The sequence below is a fragment of the Nuphar pumila genome, chromosome 16 (genome assembly GCF_984573655.1).
Source record: "Nuphar pumila chromosome 16, dmNupPumi1.hap1.1, whole genome shotgun sequence".
NCBI lineage: Eukaryota > Viridiplantae > Streptophyta > Magnoliopsida > Nymphaeales > Nymphaeaceae > Nuphar > Nuphar pumila.
The window spans coordinates 87177020-87199244 of record NC_143264.1 but is presented as its reverse complement, the minus strand read 5'-3'; the positions used below and the strand labels follow the sequence as shown (position 1 = coordinate 87199244).

Below are 22225 nucleotides of genomic sequence, written 5' to 3'. Positions count from 1 at the left end.
CAAGTCCGATCCTTTTTGTATTTTTTCTTGTGAAAAGCTTGCTTTTAGTCTCTCTTTTTTTTTTACAAAAAACGAGTATTACCATAGACTTGTTGAATCCTAAATTCAGCCCTACTTCATCATATATTATTGGGATAGTGTACTCGGGTTTGGATCTATTGCTTGCATTTTCAAATTCCGATTCAGAAGTGGCATGAATAACCCGTGTTAGGATCAGGACTGTTTTCATTGCACCCCGAGCTGAAGCATCCATACCCCCCTCTATTAGTCCTTTCACTTCCTTCCCACCCATGGAGGTCGCCAAGAGGCCCTAATCCCCCCACTTATTATGGCCGGAGAAACTCGCAGGGCGCCTTACAGAGAGGGTTCAACATTCAACAACACAGCAGAGCCATTGCGGCTCGTTTCATTTATCAGCTCTACAGAGATCAAGAGGAGCACCATGCGGGTAATACGACCAGCGAGTAGGGATCCTGCCCTATGGTTCATGATCAGTGGAGGTCCAGTAACCGTATTCCAGCCAGGAAAACTGGGCTGCAGTTGGGGGTTAGTTGTTTTACCCATTTCCCTTCGATACGGTCTATGTCATAAAGTCACGCCATTTAGAGGGAGTGTCATAGGTGACACGAGTCAGACACATTATTATGACATGGCTCTGACACGCATGGGCATTATAACATTTTAATATTTCAATATAAACATTTTTGCATATTTAACATATAAAAACAATTTTCATTTATTAAAAAATAAACAATCCCATGTTCACGTGTTGGGTCTTCCACGTATCTTTGTGACACAGCATATAGCTTTACTTATATTTTGTCTAATCTTCTAAATTTTCAAACCTACCAGCTAGCGAAAAAGAAAAAAAAAAGTTCCGATGCCTTTCGTCGACTCTCTCAGATGTGACCATATGTAGCTGGAGAATCGGGAAAGGATCAGGCCCAAGCAATCTTTATCAGGTGGAGCGACATCCAGGGATGCTAACAGTCGGGAAAACTAACAGGTCTAATTTGGTCAGGTCTCCAATGGTCACACATCAAAATGACGAGTTAAACATCCACCGATACAACATAAGAAGAGAAAGATTCTTGTATTTCAATTTACAGTGGGACTTCCAAGAATAAAAGAATCTCAGCATTCGACAATTACAACAAATCAGATTGAATAAGTGATACTAAAACAAGCAAAGTCAAACTAAAACGGATCAAACACAAGGTGGAGGTGAAAAATAGGGATGACAGATGCCGAGATGTGACCCAACTGTTGCTGGCTGGGGGAGGCCCCGGTGACCACAATTGCAATCTTGACTATGTTCAGGCATCTTCTACTGGGAAGCAGCCATTGAATAACAAATCGATGAAGATACGTTCTCCAACTTGAACTGGGAATCCTTGCAAGTAGCATCAGTGTTCTGCTTGCCCGTGATTTAGATTCCTCCAACCTCTAAGAACCAACATAACAGAAGCGGCAGAATTTTTCCACTTCCAACATTTTCCCAGCAAAGAAGACACCCTTCAACTAAATGAAAAGAACAAAGACAACTTTATATCATGAAAATTCAAATCAGCAGCCCAACGTTGGAGTCACTAGCCAATGTAGATGCATCAACAGTAATTTTTAGGGCATCTTGAATTTTAGCCAACAAATCTGCCTGATGCATTTCATGAGGCAGGCAAGAATTTTTTTTTTCTGCTACCTCAAACCAAACAAACTCGATGGGGTTAGGGTCCGATCAATATGATATGGCTAAGCCATTGACGACATGCCAAGGATCTGCAAACCAACATCTCAAACTCATTTATCGAGTTACAATGAAATTAGACAGCACCTTTGGATGAAAATAAAGATGTTTGTAACTGACTAAGGCTTTGAGATGATTCCTTGCGGGCAACCTTTATGGCATTGACATCAGCCATAATTCCTGGTTCTGATATTTGGAGATCTGAATCTCTCCCATTCAAAATCATATCCACAACCACACACATTTTTGGCCTCAGGCTCTGGACCTGCTGCACACATAGGAGGGCTATCTTCAAAAACCATATTGCTTCTTCACTGTTTTCCCCTTTTATTCTTGGATCCACTAGTTCCAAAAGCCTGTCAGCTTTGTAGAGGTCCCATGCCTGCATAACCAATGTCCACCTCATCATGTGCATTTGACAAACGTGAAGTAAATCACAAAGGAAAAGAACGAGCATACAAACAGATCAACAAGAAACAACCAAGATAGAAAAATTAAAAATCATGTCTTTGTGATCCAATAAATAAGAAACTAATCAATTCTGGAAATATACTTTGTCTTGACATCTGAAGTTATAAACTGTCAAAAGACAAATCACGCCAGCATTCCATTATCCTGAAAAATTCTATTGACATGACATAATGTTTTTCATCAATGGTGATTCTAGTCTATGTACCATTAATGCTTGGATCACTCAAGCATATGTACTACCTGAAAAAGTCTATTTGTTTATGTATTCTTTACTTGTATTTGTTATTTTGTATTCCGGGTCTGGATAATATATCAGACCCGACCCATACTGTAAACGAAAGATATATATACATGTTTTAGGTCACGATTTCAGTATTGGAAATCGTGACAGCCGCAGCTCCTCCTTTCTCTTTCATCATACTGTAAACAAGGATATACATACATGTTTTAGGTCACGATTTCAGTATTGGAAATCATGACAGCAACAGCTCCTCCTTTCTCTTTCATTTCTCTTTTCACGTGCGACAGATCCTAGTGAAATCTGACACTACCGAACCCTATTATCTAAGAGAGAGAGAAATACAAGAAAATTGGAGAAAAATCAAAATTTGGGCTTTGAACCCACTTTGACTTCATTAACCTTCCAAATCTCTCAAATCCACTTTTTTCTGATAAAGAAAACCTCTGTTTATGTTAGTGGGTTCTCCATCACCTAATTAAGATCTACGCTTGACCACTAGTTAAAAGAGGGAACACTAACCTAATTAGACAAATTTTATTAAATATCCAATAATTCCATCTTTGGATAGGGTTTATCAAGTACAACTTTGCCTTTTGTGTCTACTTCAGATTCTGCTTAGATAATGAGATACGACTTGATTAACCCTTACTGTGCATGACAGGTCAATGCTTAACTCAAATAGCCCATTATATCAGCTATATCTTGCTGTCTATATGCAGCAAATCAATGTTAAACCTTACTTTGTACAACAGAACAATATCTTGCTTTTAATGCAGTACAGTGTCTTTTCAACCCCCGTGTTATGCTATCCTGGAAGTATGAGCTTGTCTTAATCTACAGCGCCCAATCAGCAGCTGATGGCACATGACTCTGCAGTTTGCTTCAACCTTAGCAACTATTTGGGAGGTTGTAAATTATCTAAATGATTAATATCCAACTCTACATCATGTTCTTCCTCTTCTTTTTTAAATAATGCAATAGCCTTTGCACAAGATGTTGAACCTAGAGCTTCAAGATCAGCTCGTGGAGGTACCAAATAAAACACTAGCTAGGAGAATTGAGCAATATACTTCTTTAATTAAGTGAGGTGTTGGCCATACACGGCACCTAGGTGGTCATGCGCCCTCAAGTGCATGGACCCATGTGTTAATGAGAGAGTAGGGCCCACTCTCTGCTTAACATATGGGTTACCCATTACTGGGCATATCCAAATGTTTTCCAAATGGTTATCCAAAAACAGTTTCTCATCTTTTCGCAGAAAAACTGTTTTATCGTTTTATTTTTTGAGGGATATCCGGATGCATGTTTAAGGCTAGGAAATGGCTACCCAGGGGATGTAATATATATCCAGCCTCCAGCTCTCAAGGAAGATAATCGATATCCCTATCGAGCTCCATCCCTCCTGAAGAAGGCTGTTAACCACAACTCTCTCTCTCTATTCTCTCTTTGCGCACATCCAAGCGATCCATATTCACAGACATCCGACGCAGTTCCTACAGTGGTACCAGAGGCATACTTGGAGTGTGCAGTGACTCGCCCTCAACACCCTCTGCTTGAAGTCGCCGATCACACGGATTCGTCACCGAAAAATCAAAAACAGGGAAAAGTGGTAAAAGGTTAGTACCTATCCTTTTTTGGGGCAAAGGTCACCGAAAATCCGACCATCAAAAAAATGAGTACGAAAGGTCAGAAAAAACTTGTCTATCTTTTTCCTCAAAAAATCTCTCGCCAGAAAACTCAGAAACCGCCGGCATTGGCCAGCAGTGTTGTCTGAGGCGAGCAGCTATAGAGAGAGCCGTATGAGGCACCTAAGTGAGGTGGCTACAGGCAGAGGGCCAACCCCGCCGGTCAGGCATGATCTGTGACGAAGGGAAGCAATGGCACCTCCTTCCGTTTGTTCCCTAACCAGAAAACTGTAAAGAAATACAAGTGCCAAAAAATGTCACAAAGTGACTACAAGGCACAATCACATAAGTGCAATGTCTCTAATGGACAAGATACAATATGCCACAAAGGGCAAACACCAAACACATACAAGGGAGAAGAGAGAACTTAAAATAATAAGAAATCTATTATTGAAATGCTTGAAAAAACATTCAAGAGAGAAGGAGAGAAGACCCCTTTATATACACCTCAAGAGGAGCCAAGGGGAGCTCCCCAACGGTCACAGTTGTGAATGTTGGGGAGAGGCCCAACGACTCTTAAGGGAATCTCCTTTTTATCCCTTTAATCAATAAAAAGAAAATAAGAAAAAACAAAAATATAAAAATACAAAAATGTCCCTAATTGACATGTCTTTACAAATTGATGTAAAGACCAAATTGCCCCTAGTGGGCATTACAAAAGATATATATATATAATTTGCGTGATATATATATTGAGCAGCAACACATGCAGCAAGATAAGAAGAGCAACAATAAGAACAACAAAAATTGCGGGCAACGGGAGAGACATGACCTAATTTGGGTGATATTGAAGTGTTCTTATGTGAACCAAGAACTTTGAGGAAAGTGGATGGATTCGGAAGCAACTCAATACATTGTCAAGAGCAAAGAAGACGTGGTGGACATGACGGAGTACAAACCCGAGAATATCGAGTGTACATGGGAAACAACACCCATTCTGATGTTATCGGTGTTGGAACTTATCGCATTGAAACCTCTAAAAATAATGTCTTATTAACTGATGTTTTGTATGTATCGTACATGTGACGAAACCTGGTGTATGTTCCAGCCCTGATCAATAAGGGTTTTGAAGTAAGGTTTGTAGTGGGAAAAGTGACTATGGGAAAGCATGACAAAGACCATGGATTGTTTAAACTTAAAATTTCTGATATGAATAAAATTGCATTGTCTTTTGCTTATATCGTTAATGTTCTTAACGTGGATGTGAATATATGGCACCAAAGGTTAGGACATATTAATTTAAATAAAATGAAAAAACTTGTTAAACTAAATCTAATAACTAACTTTGAAGAAACATCTTTTCATCGATGTGAATCATGTATCCATGGAAGAATGGCGAGAAAACTATTTTCAACTGATGTAATTAGAGCATCTGAACTATTAAAAATTATCTATACAGACATTTGTAGACCTTTCAGAACCCAAACTCATAAAGAAATGCAATATATTATAACTTTCATTGATGATTACTCAAGATATAGATATATATATATATCTTATAACATGTAAGTATGAGGCATTAGAGAAATTTAAAGAATATCGTAAAGAAGTTGAAACCCAACTTGAAAGAAAGATTAAGGTCTTAAGGTCTGATCGAGGAGAAAAATACATCTCAAATAAATTTTTTTAAAATTGTAAGGAAAATAGAATCAAACCTCAAACAACAACACCTGGAACACCTCAATAAAACGTTGTGGCAGAAAGATATAATATGACTCTTCTTGACATAATATGATGCATGTTGTCTCATGCCTCATTACCAAAGGCATTTTGGTTGGAAAATATTTATGCAGCTATATATGTTCTGAATAGGGTTCCATATAAGGCCATTGTTTATAAACCTTATGAGTTGTGGACTGTAAGAAAACCGGACCTTAGTCATCTTCGAAGATGGAATTCAGTAGCTCATATAAAAATTATAGATCGATCAATAGATAAAATAGATAGCAGATCTATAAGATGTACCTTTATTGGATATCCAAAAAGATCCAAAGATTATAGATTCTATCATCCTGATAAGGGTTTAATTGAAGGTAGAGACGCATTTCTAGAAGAACAAAATATTGAACCAGTAATCTCCGAAATAAATGAAGATTAACTATTTGATCTCATCTATAACTGATGATTCACAAGAACAGTTACGTAATGATGAACCAATTGTTAGTAATTCTTCTACTTCACATCAAACTCATTTTGGCCACAAAAAGATCAAGAGCTCCTCCATATCGGAATGATTATTATATTTACTTGTCAGAAGAACTATGTTACTCAATATATCTTGATGACATAGGAGATAATTTGTCATATAATGAGGCAATAAACTCACTTGAATCAACATACGGGGTAAAAGCCATGGATGAGAAAATTGAGTCCATTGAGAAAAAATAAGACTGAGAATTGACTGATCTACCTGAAGAAAGAAAATCCATTAGATGCAAATGGATATTAAAGAAGAAATTCAATTCTGATGAAAGTATAGATAAATTTAAAGCAAGATGGGTAGTTAAAGGATTTTCACAGAGAGAAGGGTTAGACTATGTTAATACATATTCACCCATTGAAAATTTTGCCTCAATAAAGATAATTTTGGCTATTATAGCTCCTAATGATTTAGATCTATATCAGATGGATGTTAAAACTGCATTCCTAAATGGTAACCTTAAAGAAACTACATTTATGAAACAACCTGAAGGATATATTGTTAAAGGCCAAAAGGATAAAGTGTACAGGTTGAAAAAATTCTTATACGGACTTAAACAATCGTCACGTCAATGGTACTTAAAGTTTCACACGTCAATTACTACACTGGGATTCGTGACAATTAACTTTGACCACTGTATTTATGTTTGAAAAAGTGAGCAAATTCTCTATTCTCTCACTGTATGTGGATGACATTCTTTTGACTCAAAACAACAATAAGATGATTGTCAAAACCAAGTCATGGTTAAATTCTTAATTCGAGATGAAAAACATGGGAGAGGCATCCTATGTTCTTGGAATTAAAATTACTCATGACAGGAATTCTGAACTTTTGAGTTTGAGTCAAGAAAGATATATTAATCATATACTCAAGAAGTTTAGAATGAGTGATGGAAAGCCTGTTAGAACACCCGTAGTGAAAAGAGTAAAATTGAGTAAGAATGATTGTCTGAGTTAAGGACAAGAAAGATTGAATGTCCTTTATGCACAAGTTGTTGGAAGCTTGATGTATGCTATGCACAAGGCCTAATATCAGCTTTGTTGTTTGCCTCGTTAGTCGCTATCAGAGTAATCTCGATTGGCCTAACTGGCAAGCAGTGAAGACAATATTTAGATATTTGAAAGGAACTAAAAACTTGCAATTGTATTTTCAAGAGGATAACTTAAAACTGACTGGATATTTTGATGTTGATTTTGCTGGCAACAGAGATGATAGTAAATCCATTTCTAGATACATTTTTCTCCTTGGAAGAGGTGCAATTTCTTGGTCATGCAAGAAACAAGGTTGTGTAGCTCAGCATATCCAAGAAGTTGAGCATATTACATGCAATATTGTTGTTACCTTTGTCGTTTCGATAAGTCGCGTCATCAGCGTTTTGAAGCAAGATATAACCAATGGGGCAGTACAAATTTACTGTGACAATCAAGCAGATATCTCTCTTATAAAGAGTGGCGCAGACAGTTCTAAAAGCAAACACATAATGGTAAAATATCATTATATTCATGACATAATTGAAAAGAATGAAATTACAATCAATAAATTACCTACCTCTGATATGATTGTAGATCCTTTAACAAAAGGCATATCAGAAGAATTGTTTTCAAAACATATATCATGTATGGGATCTGATATGATTGTAGATCCTTTAACAAAAGGCATATCAGAAGAATTGTTTTCAAAACATATATCATGTATGGGAATGAGATATGTCTAATTGGGTCATCTAGATGGATGGATAAAAGTGAAAATACAACATTGCTAGATCTTTTGATGCAAGTGTAAGACTTCAATAGTGGGAGGAAGAATCTTGCATCATAATTCGGTTTGCATGGCCAAGTGGGAGATATTGGTCATACATGGCACCTAGGTGGCCATGCGCCCTCAAGTGCATGAACCCATGCATTAAAGAGAGAGTAGGGCCCACTCTCTACTTAATGTATGGGTCACACATTACAGGGCATATCCAAATGGTTATCCAAAAACGGTTTCTCATCTTATCTCAAAAAAATTGTTATTGTTTTATCTTTTGAGGGATATTTGGATACACGTTTAAGGCTGGGAAACGGCAACCTAGGGGAGGTAATATTACCCAGCCTCCTGCTCTCAAGGAAGATAATTGATATCCTTATTGAGCTCCATCCCCCCTGAAGAAGGCCATTAACCAAAACTCTCTCTATTCTATCTCTGCGCACATCAAGACTATCCATATTCACATACATCCTATGCAATTCCTACATGAGGCGCCCCTCTATATTTAATTCAAGCCAACCATGGTTCCTTTCTTTTTTTTATGCACTTGCAAGGCCAACAACTCTCTACCGATTGGTGGTATTGGCTGTGGATACCAACCATAAGCCAAAAAAGTGAACTCCAATATTAAGGAAACCTGAAACTCTAATACCAACTTGATTCAACATAAGAGGGGAAAATATTTTTCTCCAATATGTCATAATTGGACTCCTAATAGCTAAAAACTAAAAGGAGACACACAAGAAAATTGAGAAAAATTAGAAGTTGGCTTTGAACATGTTTTGTGTTCATTAACCTTTAAATTTCAAATCTCTCAATTTTAGTTCTTTGATACTTACAGAGACTTCAATTTGCAGTTGTGGGTACCCATGTCTTAATTAAGATATAAAATCTCCTTTTCTTCACTAAAAAATAGAATGCTTACCTAGTTAATTAAGTTTTACAAAATTAAATAAGTCCATGTTTGAATAGTGCCTACTGAATACATCAGCTTTATCTTTTGGACCAACTTCAAATTCTACTCAAATAAGGAGATGTAACGTCACTTGGTCAAACCTTACATATTATAAGTCGGAGTCTAACCAGCACAAATGGCTAAAAAGGCGAACTCAGATCACCTGAAACTAATGGCCTATGAACTTTGTTAATTAGCAGATTGTATCCTTTAGAATAAGCTTTTCAACAGCACGAAAGGTACAAAATTCTGCAGTCAGTTGTCAAAGTTAAGTCTTCTTGAGGTCAGACGTATCAATTTGCCCTTAAAACATCTGACCCAACTGGTCCACATTCTTCATGGATATATTTCTATCTGCCAATATTTCTATAATCATAATTCACTAAAACCATCCGTTGCATTTAATCACAAAAGACTCCACCTATGTCAGCAATAGCTATTGGCTGAACATGTTTGATTTCATATTTTGGCCAGAAATAATAATATTAATACAAAAATAACAATATTAATGATAAAGTATCATTGATTCACTGCATATTGTTGTGATGCAGATCACATGGCGTTAAACTTTTAGCTGGTGTATTGTATACAGACCAGAGAAGTTGAAAAGCAACTGATCAAATGAATGATCAAAGCTAGTATAGAACTTGCAACACTTAGCATCAGTGTACACCTGATGTATGGTACTAGAAACTCTGGATTGTTTGTTGTGTGATTCAAGGTTAACTTAGTGATATTTATGCAGAAAAATAATTTTGTGATTTGATTTCAAATTTTCATCTTTTCTTTCTTTTGTGTTTTGCAAATGAATTTTTAAGACTGAAATTTCCATCATAACTTTCAGACTCTTAGAAACCATTGTGCTTCAATGCTTTCATTATAACTTTCAGGCTCTTGAGTTTCCATGTTGTTGTAAAAGTATCTTTAACAGATCAAGACCTTAATATTCTTGATGATAAACACGTACACACATGCACAATAATCACTCTTAGAACACTTGTAAACAAAAGCACAACTCACCAAATCTCACAAATGCACAAAAGGCATAAAAGAATAAAAGCTTTATTGAGAAACACTTGGGCTTTGACCCAAAGCCATGCCAAAACTCAAGGGGGAACACCCCTATTTATACACAATGAGAGGCCATGGAGGGGCTCACAATATGATGGTTGGGACCCCTCCAACGGTTATAATTATAACCATTGGAGGGTCCAACGATCATGTTGGGTGGGCCCCTCCATGTGCTAAAAGATGAAAGAATAAAAAGAGAAAAATGAAAAAAGAAGGAAAAAGAAAATAAAAAAAAAATTTACATACATATTCTCAAAAAAAAAAATATGTGTAAAAAGATGAATATACCCTTATGGCTAAACATATATTTTATATATATAATGGATAGATACATATACATATTATATATATATATATAAATATATATATATATATATGTATATGTATTACCTTATATATATAATATATATTGGATTACTGTGATCATTGCAAAATTTTTCCTCGTGTATTCCTCTTTTCCTTCTCTTTGCCTTTCTAGCCTCTATTCCCCTTTTAAAGGGGAATAAAAGATAGAAAAAACGAAAGAAAAGAAAAGAAATAAGAGAGAGGAACTCTTTTGCTAAGGTCTCACTTGACCTAAATTTTGAAAATGTTTTGAAATTACTAGCCTTCGTTTTTTAAAATTTGCGAGAAAATTGAGAGACGGAATTCGCTTGTCGGTACGAGGTTCGACCGTTCTTGGCGCATTTACCAAGGGTAATCGAACCAAGGATCAAACTTATGTCTTTTGCTTCGCCTAAATATTGTCTAAAAAATTATTCTAAGTCTAAAATGCACAAAAAATCATGCTTGTGCAATGTAAATGCAGAGATGTATGCTTTCGAGAAGAATAATTTTTAAAACCTTTGAATTTATCTAAGTGATTTTTGAAATAAATTTGAAGATATTTGGAGAAATAATTCAAATGGTTGAAATTGGCTTGAAAAAGTTAGATTTTGAATCTAACTCAGAACTTGAACAATGGATCTGGAAGAAGAGACTTTGAAATTCCAAGTCTTGGAATAATCAGAGTTTGGAAAATGGATTTTGAATTGAATAAATGAAAAGAAAAGGAGATTTGGAACTAAGATAGATTTGAAGTAAAAATGAATTTTCAAAGTCAAAATGAACTTTGAATTTGAATTTGATTCTCAAGAATCGATTTTGAAAATGGATCTTTGATCTTGAATTTTGAATTCCGAACCTGAAATAGGAATTTTTGATTTGGAAATTGAATTTAGACTTGGAGGAATAGATTTAAAAGTGGTTTTGGAAAATAGAAATTGGAATCTTGAAATCCAGATGAGATTTGAGAATGGAAATGAGTTTGAAAATGGAAATCAAATTGGAAAATTGGATTGAAAATCTGAATCCTAGATGGAATTGGATTTGAAATCTGGAATCCAAGATGGAATTTGGATTTTAAATCTGGAATCCAATATGGAATTGGATTTTAAATCTGGAATCCAATATGGAATTGGATTTGAAGTCTGGAGTCCTAGATGGAATTTGGATTTTAAATCTGGAATCCAATATGGAATTGAATTTGAAAATCTGAATCCAAGGTGGAATTGGATTTGAAAATCTGGGATCCAAGATGGAATTCGAAAAATTTTGGAATTGAAAACTAGAATCCTATATGGATTTGGATTTTGCAATCTAGAATCCAAGATGTAATTGGATTTAAAATCTGGAATCCAATATGGAATTAGAAGATGGATCTGGATATTGAGAAATCCTGAATGAAAACCCTGGAGTTGGATTTTGGGAATTCTGAATTTGATTTCTGCAAGTTGATCTCGAATTTAGAGGAAAATCAAATTTTGAGATTCAAAATTAATCTCAAAACCTTGATTTTGGATAAATGAATTGAATTGAGAATCAAGACTCAATCTTTAGATAGAACTTTAAAGATTTTTGAAAAATAAAGAATAAATTTGATTTTAAACTTGATTTTTGAAATCAGGAGATGAAACTGGGATTTCAAAGTTGAATTTGAACTTTGAAATTCGATCTGGAATATTGAATTGAATTTTTTAAATTGAATCCTGAAAATGAACTTGGAATTTCAAAGTTAATTTGAACTTTGAAATTTGATTTAAATTGGAAATTGAATTTTGAATTTAGAGATGAATTTGAAATTTTAAAGTTAAATTGATCTTTGAAATTAGAATATTGAATTTTGAAAAATAAGATAGAATTGAGAATAGGAAGATGAATTTGAATAAGAATTGAAGATTGATTTGAGAAATGAAGAAGATATTTGAAGAATTATCTAAAAAACACTTGGTTTTTGAAGAAAACTTGAAATATTTTAAAAAATGATGTAATTATATCCTAAATGATGAATGAATTAAAAAGAATTTTGAAATTGGGCTTTGAAAAACATATTTTATTCTTTAAGTGAATTGAAATAAGATTGAAGATATAATACATCTTTGACTATGGTCATAAAATGTATTATAAGTTAATCTTTATTTAAATTCAAATGAATAATAAAACACATTTTTGTGTCTTTATAGAGTTTGAAATGAAATTAAATATCAATATATCCTGACTATGGCCATTGATATATATTTTGAGTTAATTTCAAGTTAAACTCTGATAAAGGAAGAAAAATTCAGAAAATATGATGATTTTTTAAAAAGATCCAGTGTGGATCCAATGTTATTCCATAAAAGATAAAAATCCTAAGCATTGTCCACATTTTGACTATGACCATCAGTGTGAATCATTTGCTTAAGATTTATTACTTCTTATTAGAATGGTGCATGTATCATTCGTGTTCCTATTCGTGAATTTTTGAAATAAAAAGAAAATGATATGAAACAAGTAGCTCATGAGGGATTTACATGCTCATACATTCTATTCTAATACTGAAAAGTAAAGAATTCTCATTATCATCTAGCTATTACAAATTTTGAATTGAATTGAAATCAAGGATACTTAAACTAAGAAAGAAAAAGCAATGTTTTTCATATATTCCTGTAAAACAAGGTTAGCAAAACACAAAGTATAAAGAGAAATTCATAAATTCCATTAAGACTAGAATGTACATGGTGATACCTAAATGTCTATGAGGAAATGGATATTAACATATGTATCTGATATATCGAACTAGTGAGAAAATGTATGTTATAATGCATGTGACAATGCTAAGTGAATGCAAAAGACTAAACATATGTTAAAACTGATATTAATATATGCTATAAAATGCTGAAATTGCTACTACGTATGCTTGGTAAGACAACATTAAGAAAACATTAAGGAACATTAAAACATTTTATTGTGAAGATCAGCATTTAAAAGGGCATTGAAAATCACTACTCAACAGTAAGCAAAGACACAACAATACTCAGCTAAACTTGGTTCCAAGACTCAGATATAAAACCTAAAGGTAAAATAGTAACTATAACGCACTACTTGACACACTATACTGACACAATGCTAACTATATGCACCCGCCCTGCCTAATACAATGCTAACATAGACTAACCGTATGATATCCTGATCCAAATGAGCGATATATGCTAATCATCAAGCTAATTCACACAAACTGTTAATGCACATGTACTGCTACACAATACAACTCACCCAATCTTTGTTGCTAACACACATCCATTATCTAACACACTTGACCTAACAGACTGATGATACAGACGGTTAACTCATATTGCTGACACAGTAATATGGACTAACACACTATTTTACTATTTAACACACTATACTACTCATACAGTGTTAATTCACACAGTGTTAACTCCTGTATTGTTAACTCAGATCTACTAATCACACATACCCTAACAAGGTGCTCACATGCATTAACCATCAATACATACATGAACTGTCAACATACTAACACAGCCTATACTAATTCGCAGATTAACTAACTATTTACACGAACTACCTGACACTCTGATCCAAACAAGCAATGTCTTAATTCACACACCGATGCTAATGAGATGTAGGTTAGAGATGGTTGGAAGAGATGAAGGAATAGCAGGATGTTGGTCAGTGGATCGTGACAGAATTCAGTCCAAAGATGAGCAGCCAAGGTGATGATGCAGGGAGGTGAAGGGTATAAGGATGTAAAGACAAGGCTATTTACAAGTGGTAACAGCAGGTGGAAATATTGTCACAGAAATGCAGTGCAGTGTGTATAGGGTAGTGATGGACAACATGTGGTGGGGATATACAGGGAATGTAGTTGCACAAGCAACTGTTAAGCGACAAAGATTGTGCAAGTTACTTGCTGATGCACCTACTATCATTGCTTATGGAATTGAAAGGCACACACCTATGTTATGAGCTAATCCTCACTTGCATAATGTGATGAAATGAAAACATAATATGTGATCACATAAGCCATAAAGCACAAATGTGATTCTGATTTTTTTTTTCCGTGACAGGATATGCTGCAGAGATACAACTTAGTTCAGATAATGCAGAGGACATTGACATAACACAGTGGTTATGCCAAATTGAACTTTGCGCTGCACCAAATCAAAAGATATACAGGTAAAAGAATGCAAATGCCAAATAGATCAAAACAGAGAGAGGATATTGCTGGGTAAAATCAATACCTAGATGATTAAATGCAGATGGGAGGGGGGAAGTACATGTGCGAAACATGGGAAAATGCATAGTAGGAGTGCAATAGGGTGCAAATAGCTGGAACTGACTAATGCTACAATAAGGTGATAATTGTGAATAGTGTCATTTGCAGCAGGTGGGTGCTGTGACGAAAGTGGTGAATTGGAGAAAGCAATAGTAAGTGCTGAAGATAGTGTTGAGATCATGGTTGCCAGTTGAGGAAGCGGGAGCGGGAAGCGATACAGGAAGCGGGAGCGGGAAGCGAGGCACTTTCAAAATTTTAGGAAGCGGGGAAGCGTGGGACCACTTAGGAGCAATTCGGGAAGTGTCTCGGAAGCGACCTAGGAAGCGTCTCGGAAGCGAGGGGGAAGCGAAAAAAATAAAAACAAAAAATAAAAAGTACAAAAAAATTGAAAAAAACAGGGAAAGCGAGGGGGAAGCGTGGGGGAAGCGAGGGGGAAGCGTGATGGGAAGCGTGCTTCCCATTAAAGGGAAGCGCGTCCCCCATTAAAGGGAAACGCGTCCCCCATTAAAGGGAAGCGCGCTTCCCAAAAAAGGGGGACGCTTCCCCCCACGCTTCGGAAGCGCGACGTTCCGCGCTTCCCCTTTTAGCTAGGCGCTTCCGGTAACCCTGGTTGAGATGCTGAAAGTGCTCAGGAGCTCAGGTGACATGAAGGTGAGGTGAGATGGTAATTTGTGTTTTTCCAATGCCAACAAACGGTGACAGAAAAAAAAAAAGTTTTCTTTGTTCCAACGTGGCCATGCAAGCTGAACATTCAATGAACCGGACCATGTGAATCCGTTTACCTGGCACCCTCCCCTTTTCATATATGAAAGAATTTAAAGAGCTTAAAACACCCTGCAATCATAGCGGCTCACGAGGCTACGTCCCCTTTACTCATCTGATCAAACACTATTAGGGTGGCAGTTATATAACCATAGTTTTGAATACATGGTCACTAATGCATCCCAAAGTGATATTGGATTCATGTATTCATAGCAGACAACATGATCATTCAATTGTTTACCCGGCCATATTGCTGCAAGAGTAGAACAAGCAAGGCCAATGGCAATATAGGCGAATGTTAAATTATATATATATATATATATACATATTTCTTTTTTTTGTTTTCTTGTACCCCAAAAACCCGATAGGGGTATTTTGGTAAATCCCCATGTAATCTTTTTCTTTTTGTATTTTTCTCTTTTCTCTCCTTTTTTTTTACTTTTTCTTTTTTCTTTTTTGTTTTACATATTGTAAGACTACAAGGCGCCCCACTCATCTAGTCGTTGAGGCCCCAACGGTCATATTTATGACCGTTGGGGTTCCCAACGACTAGATGGGAGCCCCTTTGTGGTCCCTCCTCTTTAGTTTCCTCCTCTATAAATAGAGGAGGCTTTCTCTTGTATTTGCAAGGCTTTTTCACCCTCTTTTTTCTTTGCTCAATAATATTCAACTTATGACTTTTAGTCATTTTTCCCTTTAGTGGGTTTTGCATACACTTTTAGTGTTTGTGTTCTTGGCTCTTGGCATCACTCTTCAAGAGTGGTTTGCTTTATTGGTGCTTCTGCCCTTTTTTCATTACATGGTATCAGAGCGAGGTTGGTGATCGGGCTTCTCTTTTTTTGGTGTCTTGGGACGTGTGCCTCTCAAGCTTTTGAAGAAATGAAGGCTATTCGGTACCTATGGAGCACGAATCTAAAGTAGAGCTCTCTTTTAAGCTCAATGAATCCAATTACCTTATGTGGGCCTCCGCTATAGAAAATCATCTAAGAGGTAAGAAACTTTGGGGTTTTGTTATGGGAACTACTCCTGAACCCTCTCTTGTTTTCACTAAAATTGAAAGTGGGATTGAAAAAGCCTTAGATGGCGATGAGCGCATCAAAGCTATCAATGACCATCAATCCAAAGTTGAGGATTGGGAAAGTAACCATGCCAAAATCTTGGCATGGTTTATGAACAATGTTGACCTCAAAAATTGTGCCAACATTGCTGAGTTTAAAAGAGTCAATGAGGCATGGTTCTTTCTTAAAGGTATGTATACCCAAAAGGAACTAGCTAGACAATTTTTTTGTCAAGAAAAAATTCGTTCTACTAGACAAGCGGATATGAATGTCCGTGATTACTTTAGTTCTTTAACCACTCTTTGGGATGAGCTTGTTCTTCTTGAACCTAAATGGGTGGCTCCGGAAGATATTGAGTTGAGAAGAGAACAAATTGAAAAGGAGCATTTTTTCCAATTCCTCCATGGTCTTCGGCCGGAATTTGAACAAGTTAGGGCATCCCTTCTCCATAGAAGTAAAGCCTTACCCATTGAAGACGCTCTTGCCGAAGTATGCCAAGAAGAAACTCGTCTTGGCATAAGTATTAAGAGTGATGAAATTTTGGCCGTTACTAGGCCCGGATCAAATGTAAAAGCATATAGACCTCCCCACTTTAACAAAAATAATGGATATAGAAAGGGAGTGATTTTTCACTATTGTAATGAACCGGGACATATCAAGCAGGTTTGCCCAAAGCTTAAAGGAAAAGTGGTCGTAGTTGGAGAAAATTCTCCAAAGAAGAAAGAAGAAAGTGTCAAAGGAGATATCAAAGAAACTCTTAACCATATCTCCGAAGTTCTCCAACATCTTCTCAAGACTTCATCTTCAACATCAGGAGCCGCCATCGCCTACTCTTCATCACCTCCAGGTATGTGGATACTAGACTCCGGTGCTTCTTTTCATATGACATCTCATAAAAACTTGATTTCTAATGTTTTTTCCGAACCCATATCTTCCTATGTTTCAACGGCCGATGGGACATCTTTAAAAATTGAAAGTATTGGAACACTTGATTTTAAAACTTCTCAAAACTTTTTCGTTCCTAAAGTAAGAGTCGTTCCAAAAATTAATCTAAATCTTTTTTCCGTTTCCCAAATCACCGATCATGGATGCCAAGTCTCTTTCTCACCTAAAGATTGCACCGTACAGGATCTCCAGTCAGGGAAGCTGATTAGGCAAGGACATAGAAGAGGTGATCTTTATTTTATGGACTTTTTGACTCTTCCATCGAAGTCATTTTGTAATCTTATAAAGGATAAAAGTATTGGAACTTGGCATGAGAGACTTGGTCATCCAAATTTTGTAAAGATGTCTCTTTTTCTTTTTTTAAACAATACTTGTAAAGACAAACACATGACTTGTAAAGATTGCATTTTTGAGAAATATAAAGCTATTCCATTCAAAAGTGCAACTGGAGTGTTGTGTGATTATAGAATGCCATTGCGGTTGAAGGAAAAGTTTTATAGGACGACTATTAGGCTCGCTTTACTATATGGTACGGAATATTGGGCTGCCAAGAGACATCATATTCAAAAAATGAGTGTAGCCGAGATGTGTATGCTTAGATGGACGTGTGAAAATACAATAAAAGATAAGATTCGAAATGAGGAGATACGTAAGAAGGTAGGTGTTGCACCCATTGAAAATAAGATGAGAGAGAATCGTTTACGGTGGTTTGGACATATTCGGCGAAGGCCTGATGATGCTCCAGTTAGAAGGATGGAGAAATGGGAAAATATATTAGTTAAAAGAGGTCGGGGTAGGCCTAGGAAGACTTGGATGGAGATGATAGGAAAGGATATGAATGCTTTGAACCTCACCGAGGACATGGCATTGGATAGAAATGATTGGAGGAGAAGGATTCGTGTGGAAGACCCAGAATGATTTTCTTTGTTGGTTCATATCGTCGACCCCAATTGTTTTGGGATGAAGGCGTAGTTGTTGTTGTTGTTGTTGTAAAGCTATTCCATTCCCTCAAAGAAATTATGTCACCACTCAGCCTTTTGAACTTGTTTATTCCGATGTATAGGGACCTTCCCCTATTTTATCCAAAGGAGGTTTTTCGTACTATGTGGTCTTTATTGATGACTTCACTCGATTTACATGGATTTACTTCTTAAGTTGCAAATCCGAAGTTTTCTCCTTCTTTAAAGAATTCTACGCAATGGTTAAAAATCAATTTTTAGGAAACCTATCCATTCTTAGATGTGATTCGGGAGGCGAATATCTGTCCAATGAATTTCAAATCTATTTGAAAGAAAATGGTATTTGTCATCAACGTTCTTGTCCAAATACTCCGCAACAAAATGGTCTTGCGGAAAGAAAGCATAGACACATAATAGAAACCACAAGAACTTTATTAATTTCAAAGAATATTCCAAAAACCTTTTGGGCCGAAGCGGTTCTAACCTCAACATATCTTATCAATAGAACCCCTTCATCTTCTTTGAAAAATCTTTCTCCATTTGAAAAACTTTACAATATGTCTCCCGATTATAAAAGACTAAGAATTTTCGGGTGTAAATGCTTTGTTCTAACTCACAAAAATGATAAACTTTCTTCAAAGGCAATTGAATGTATTTTCTTAGGATATGGCGAAAAACAAAAAGGCTATCGATGTTTTGACATATTCAAAAACAAACTTTATATCTCAAAAGATGTCATATTCTTAGAAGAAGAAAATGGTTTTTCGCATAAACTAAATAAAAATATTGATTACTCCTTTTTATTTGACTTGTTACCTCAAGAAAAGGTTATAGATGATCATAGTGAAACACTCGTAGAGGATCATTTTGAACCTCCGAATGATAGGCAACATGACCAACATGTAAATTTAGAAGAAAATATACCAAGTCAAACACAAGTTTACTCTAGAAGAAATGAAAGTAATCCTCCTTATGCCCATGAAAAATTCTCTCAAAACGAGTCGATTGAAGAATCCTCTCAAAGAAGATCAAATCGTATTTCTAAAATACCAAATAGATTTATATCTTATGATTCTTTTTCTCCAAATTTTCGAGCATATTTGTCACTCATTCTATGAATTGTCTCATTATAATGATGCTAAACAATATGATCATTGGAATGAAGCAATGGAACTGGAACTTAATGCACTTAAAAGGGCACAAACTTGGGAAATTATTGATCCACCCAATGGCAAGAAACCCATTTGATGTAGATGGGTTTTCAAAGTAAAAACTAAGAGTGATGGCTCTTTAGAAAGATATAAGGCTAGATTAATAGCCAAAGGATATGCCCAAGAATATGGGGTGGATTATGATGAAACTTTTGCCTCTGTTGCTCTAATGACTAGTGTTCGAGCTCTTATTGCAATAGTCACTATTACAAAATGGCCAATTTTTCAACTTGATGTTAAAAATGTCTTTTTTAAATGGAAATTTGAGTGAAGAAGTTTATATGGAACCACCTCCGGGTATTAATTTAAATGGTAAAATTTTAAAATTAAAAAAAGGCTTTATATGGACTTAAGCAAGCTCCTAAAGCTTGGTATGACAAGTTTAGTAATGTATTAATCAATTTGGGATTTACTTCTTGTTATACTGACACTGCTTTTTTTGTTAAGAAAATAGGTGATTTTATTGTTATTCTACAGTTGTATGTTGATGATATGATCATCATTGGGAGTGACAAAAAGGGGGTAAATGATGTGAAGTCCATGTTAAAGAAAACCTTTGATATGTCTGACATTGGATTTTTGAGATATTTTTTAGGTATTGAAGTGGCTTACTCCTCCCGAGGATACATTATATCTCAAATGAAATTAGCAACAGACATTTGTACCAAGTCAGGAGTATCTGATGAAAAAAAAAGTTGACACTCCTGAAGTTATCAATGCAAAACTGAAACTTGAGGATGGTGTTCTACTTGAGGATTCAACCCCCTATCGTCAATTAATTGGATCTCTTACCTATTTATTCATCACCCGTCCAGATATAGCTCATGCGGTTCATGCTGCAAGCCAGTTTCAGCATGCACCTACTTCAGTTCATATGGCGGTCGTGATGCGAATTGTGTGATACATCAAAAATACCATCTCCAAAGGGCTTTTCTTATCCTCTTCCTCATCTCTTGAATTAACTGCTTTTACTGATGCTGACTGGGGAGGAAATCCCAATGATTGTATCTCAACTACTGGTCTTTGCATTTTTTTAGGTGAATCTCTCAATTCGTGGAGATGCAAGAAGCAGCAAAATGTCTCACTATCATCCGCTAAAGCTGAATATCGGGCCATGGCAATGACAACTATGGAAATCGTATGGCTTAGAAGTCTCCTTGGTGACATGGGCGTCCTCATTTCCTCCTCCACCAAGATCTGCTGTGATAACAAAAGTGTGATCTACATTGCAAGCAATCATACTTTTCACGAGCGGACAAAGCATGTCGAAATGGATTGCCATTATGTTCGAGACGAATATCTCAGAGGAACTATCACATTACCATATGTTACTTCAGAATATCAATTGGCTGACTTTTTCACCAAAGCGCTTCCAACTCCACGATTTATGTTTCTTCTTAGCAAACTTTCGGTCTTCTCCCCGTAAAGTTTGAGGAGGCGTGTTAAATTATGTATATATAAATATATATATATATATATATATATATATATATATATATAAATATATATAAATATATATATACATACGTATATATAAGTATATATATATACATATTACTTTTTTTTGTTTTCTTGTACCCCAAAAACCCAATAGGGGTATTTTGGTAAATCCCCATGTAATCTTTTTCTTTTTGTATTTTTTCCTTTTCTCTCTTTTTTTACTTTTTCTTTTTCTTTTTTCTTTTTTTTTTTTCTTTTACATATTGTAAGACTACAAGGGGCCCCACTCATCTAGTCGTTGGGGCCCCAACGGTCATACTTATGACCGTTGGGGCTCCCAATGACTAGATGGGAGCCCCCTTGTGGTCCCTCCTCTATAAATAGAGGAGGCTTTCTCTTGTATTTGCAAGGGTTTTTCACCCTCTTTTTTCTTTGCTCAATAATATTCAACTTATGACTTTTAGTCATTTTTCTCTTTAGTGGGTTTTGCATACACTTTTAGTGTTTGTGTTCTTGGCTCTTGGCATCACTCTTCAAGAGTGGTTTGCTTTATTGGTGCTTCCGGCCTTTTTTCATTACAGGCGAATTCACTGGAAAGCAACATTCACATTTTGTATATAAACAGACATTTGTCGTACGTCACCTGCATAACCTTCTTTGACCCATGTGACAGTCATCGCAACTCAGGGAACTACATGTGCATTACCCTAAACAAACAGAATGTATCATTTAATTTCTAATGTTTCTGATAGATGTAAATGCATGTCACAAATGAATCGAAACCCAACAGAATAGTTTGTGCATGGATCTCCTTGCCATTAGATTTCAAATGAATTTATGCCCTTTTCAGAAGAAAATAGAAGCATGCTTTTAGTAAAACCATCAAAGGGATCATTCTCATGAAGCAATCTTCTATTAACTAAAGAAGAATCTTTAGTGCTTGCTAGATTGCTGGGCACGTATATATATTTCAAGAGGATCGGTGAATAACCCTGAGAAGTTGAATTTATTTCTAGAATGATACAAGGGTCGTCTGATGCACCGGTAGGCGATTTATCAGAAAAATGAGGTGAGTCAAGGGACGAGGAATCAATGAAAACATAAATTTAGTAAGAAAAACACTTCAGAGCCCAGCTG

At 35.9% G+C, this 22225-nt stretch overlaps 1 protein-coding gene across 2 annotated transcripts in view; it reads right to left on the bottom strand.

The window, feature by feature from the left end:
* Positions 1 to 992: 992 nt before the first annotated feature.
* The window catches only part of LOC149814007 (putative serine/threonine-protein kinase), a 58884-nt gene continuing 37651 nt past the window's right edge, over positions 993 to 22225 (bottom strand). For both annotated transcript variants that reach the window (XM_089992495.1, XM_089992497.1), the window contains exon 6: positions 993 to 2126. In XM_089992495.1, the coding sequence (XP_089848621.1) occupies positions 1821 to 2126 (306 nt within the window). In that variant the 3' untranslated portion in view covers positions 993 to 1820. The remainder of the gene's footprint in view (positions 2127 to 22225) is intronic.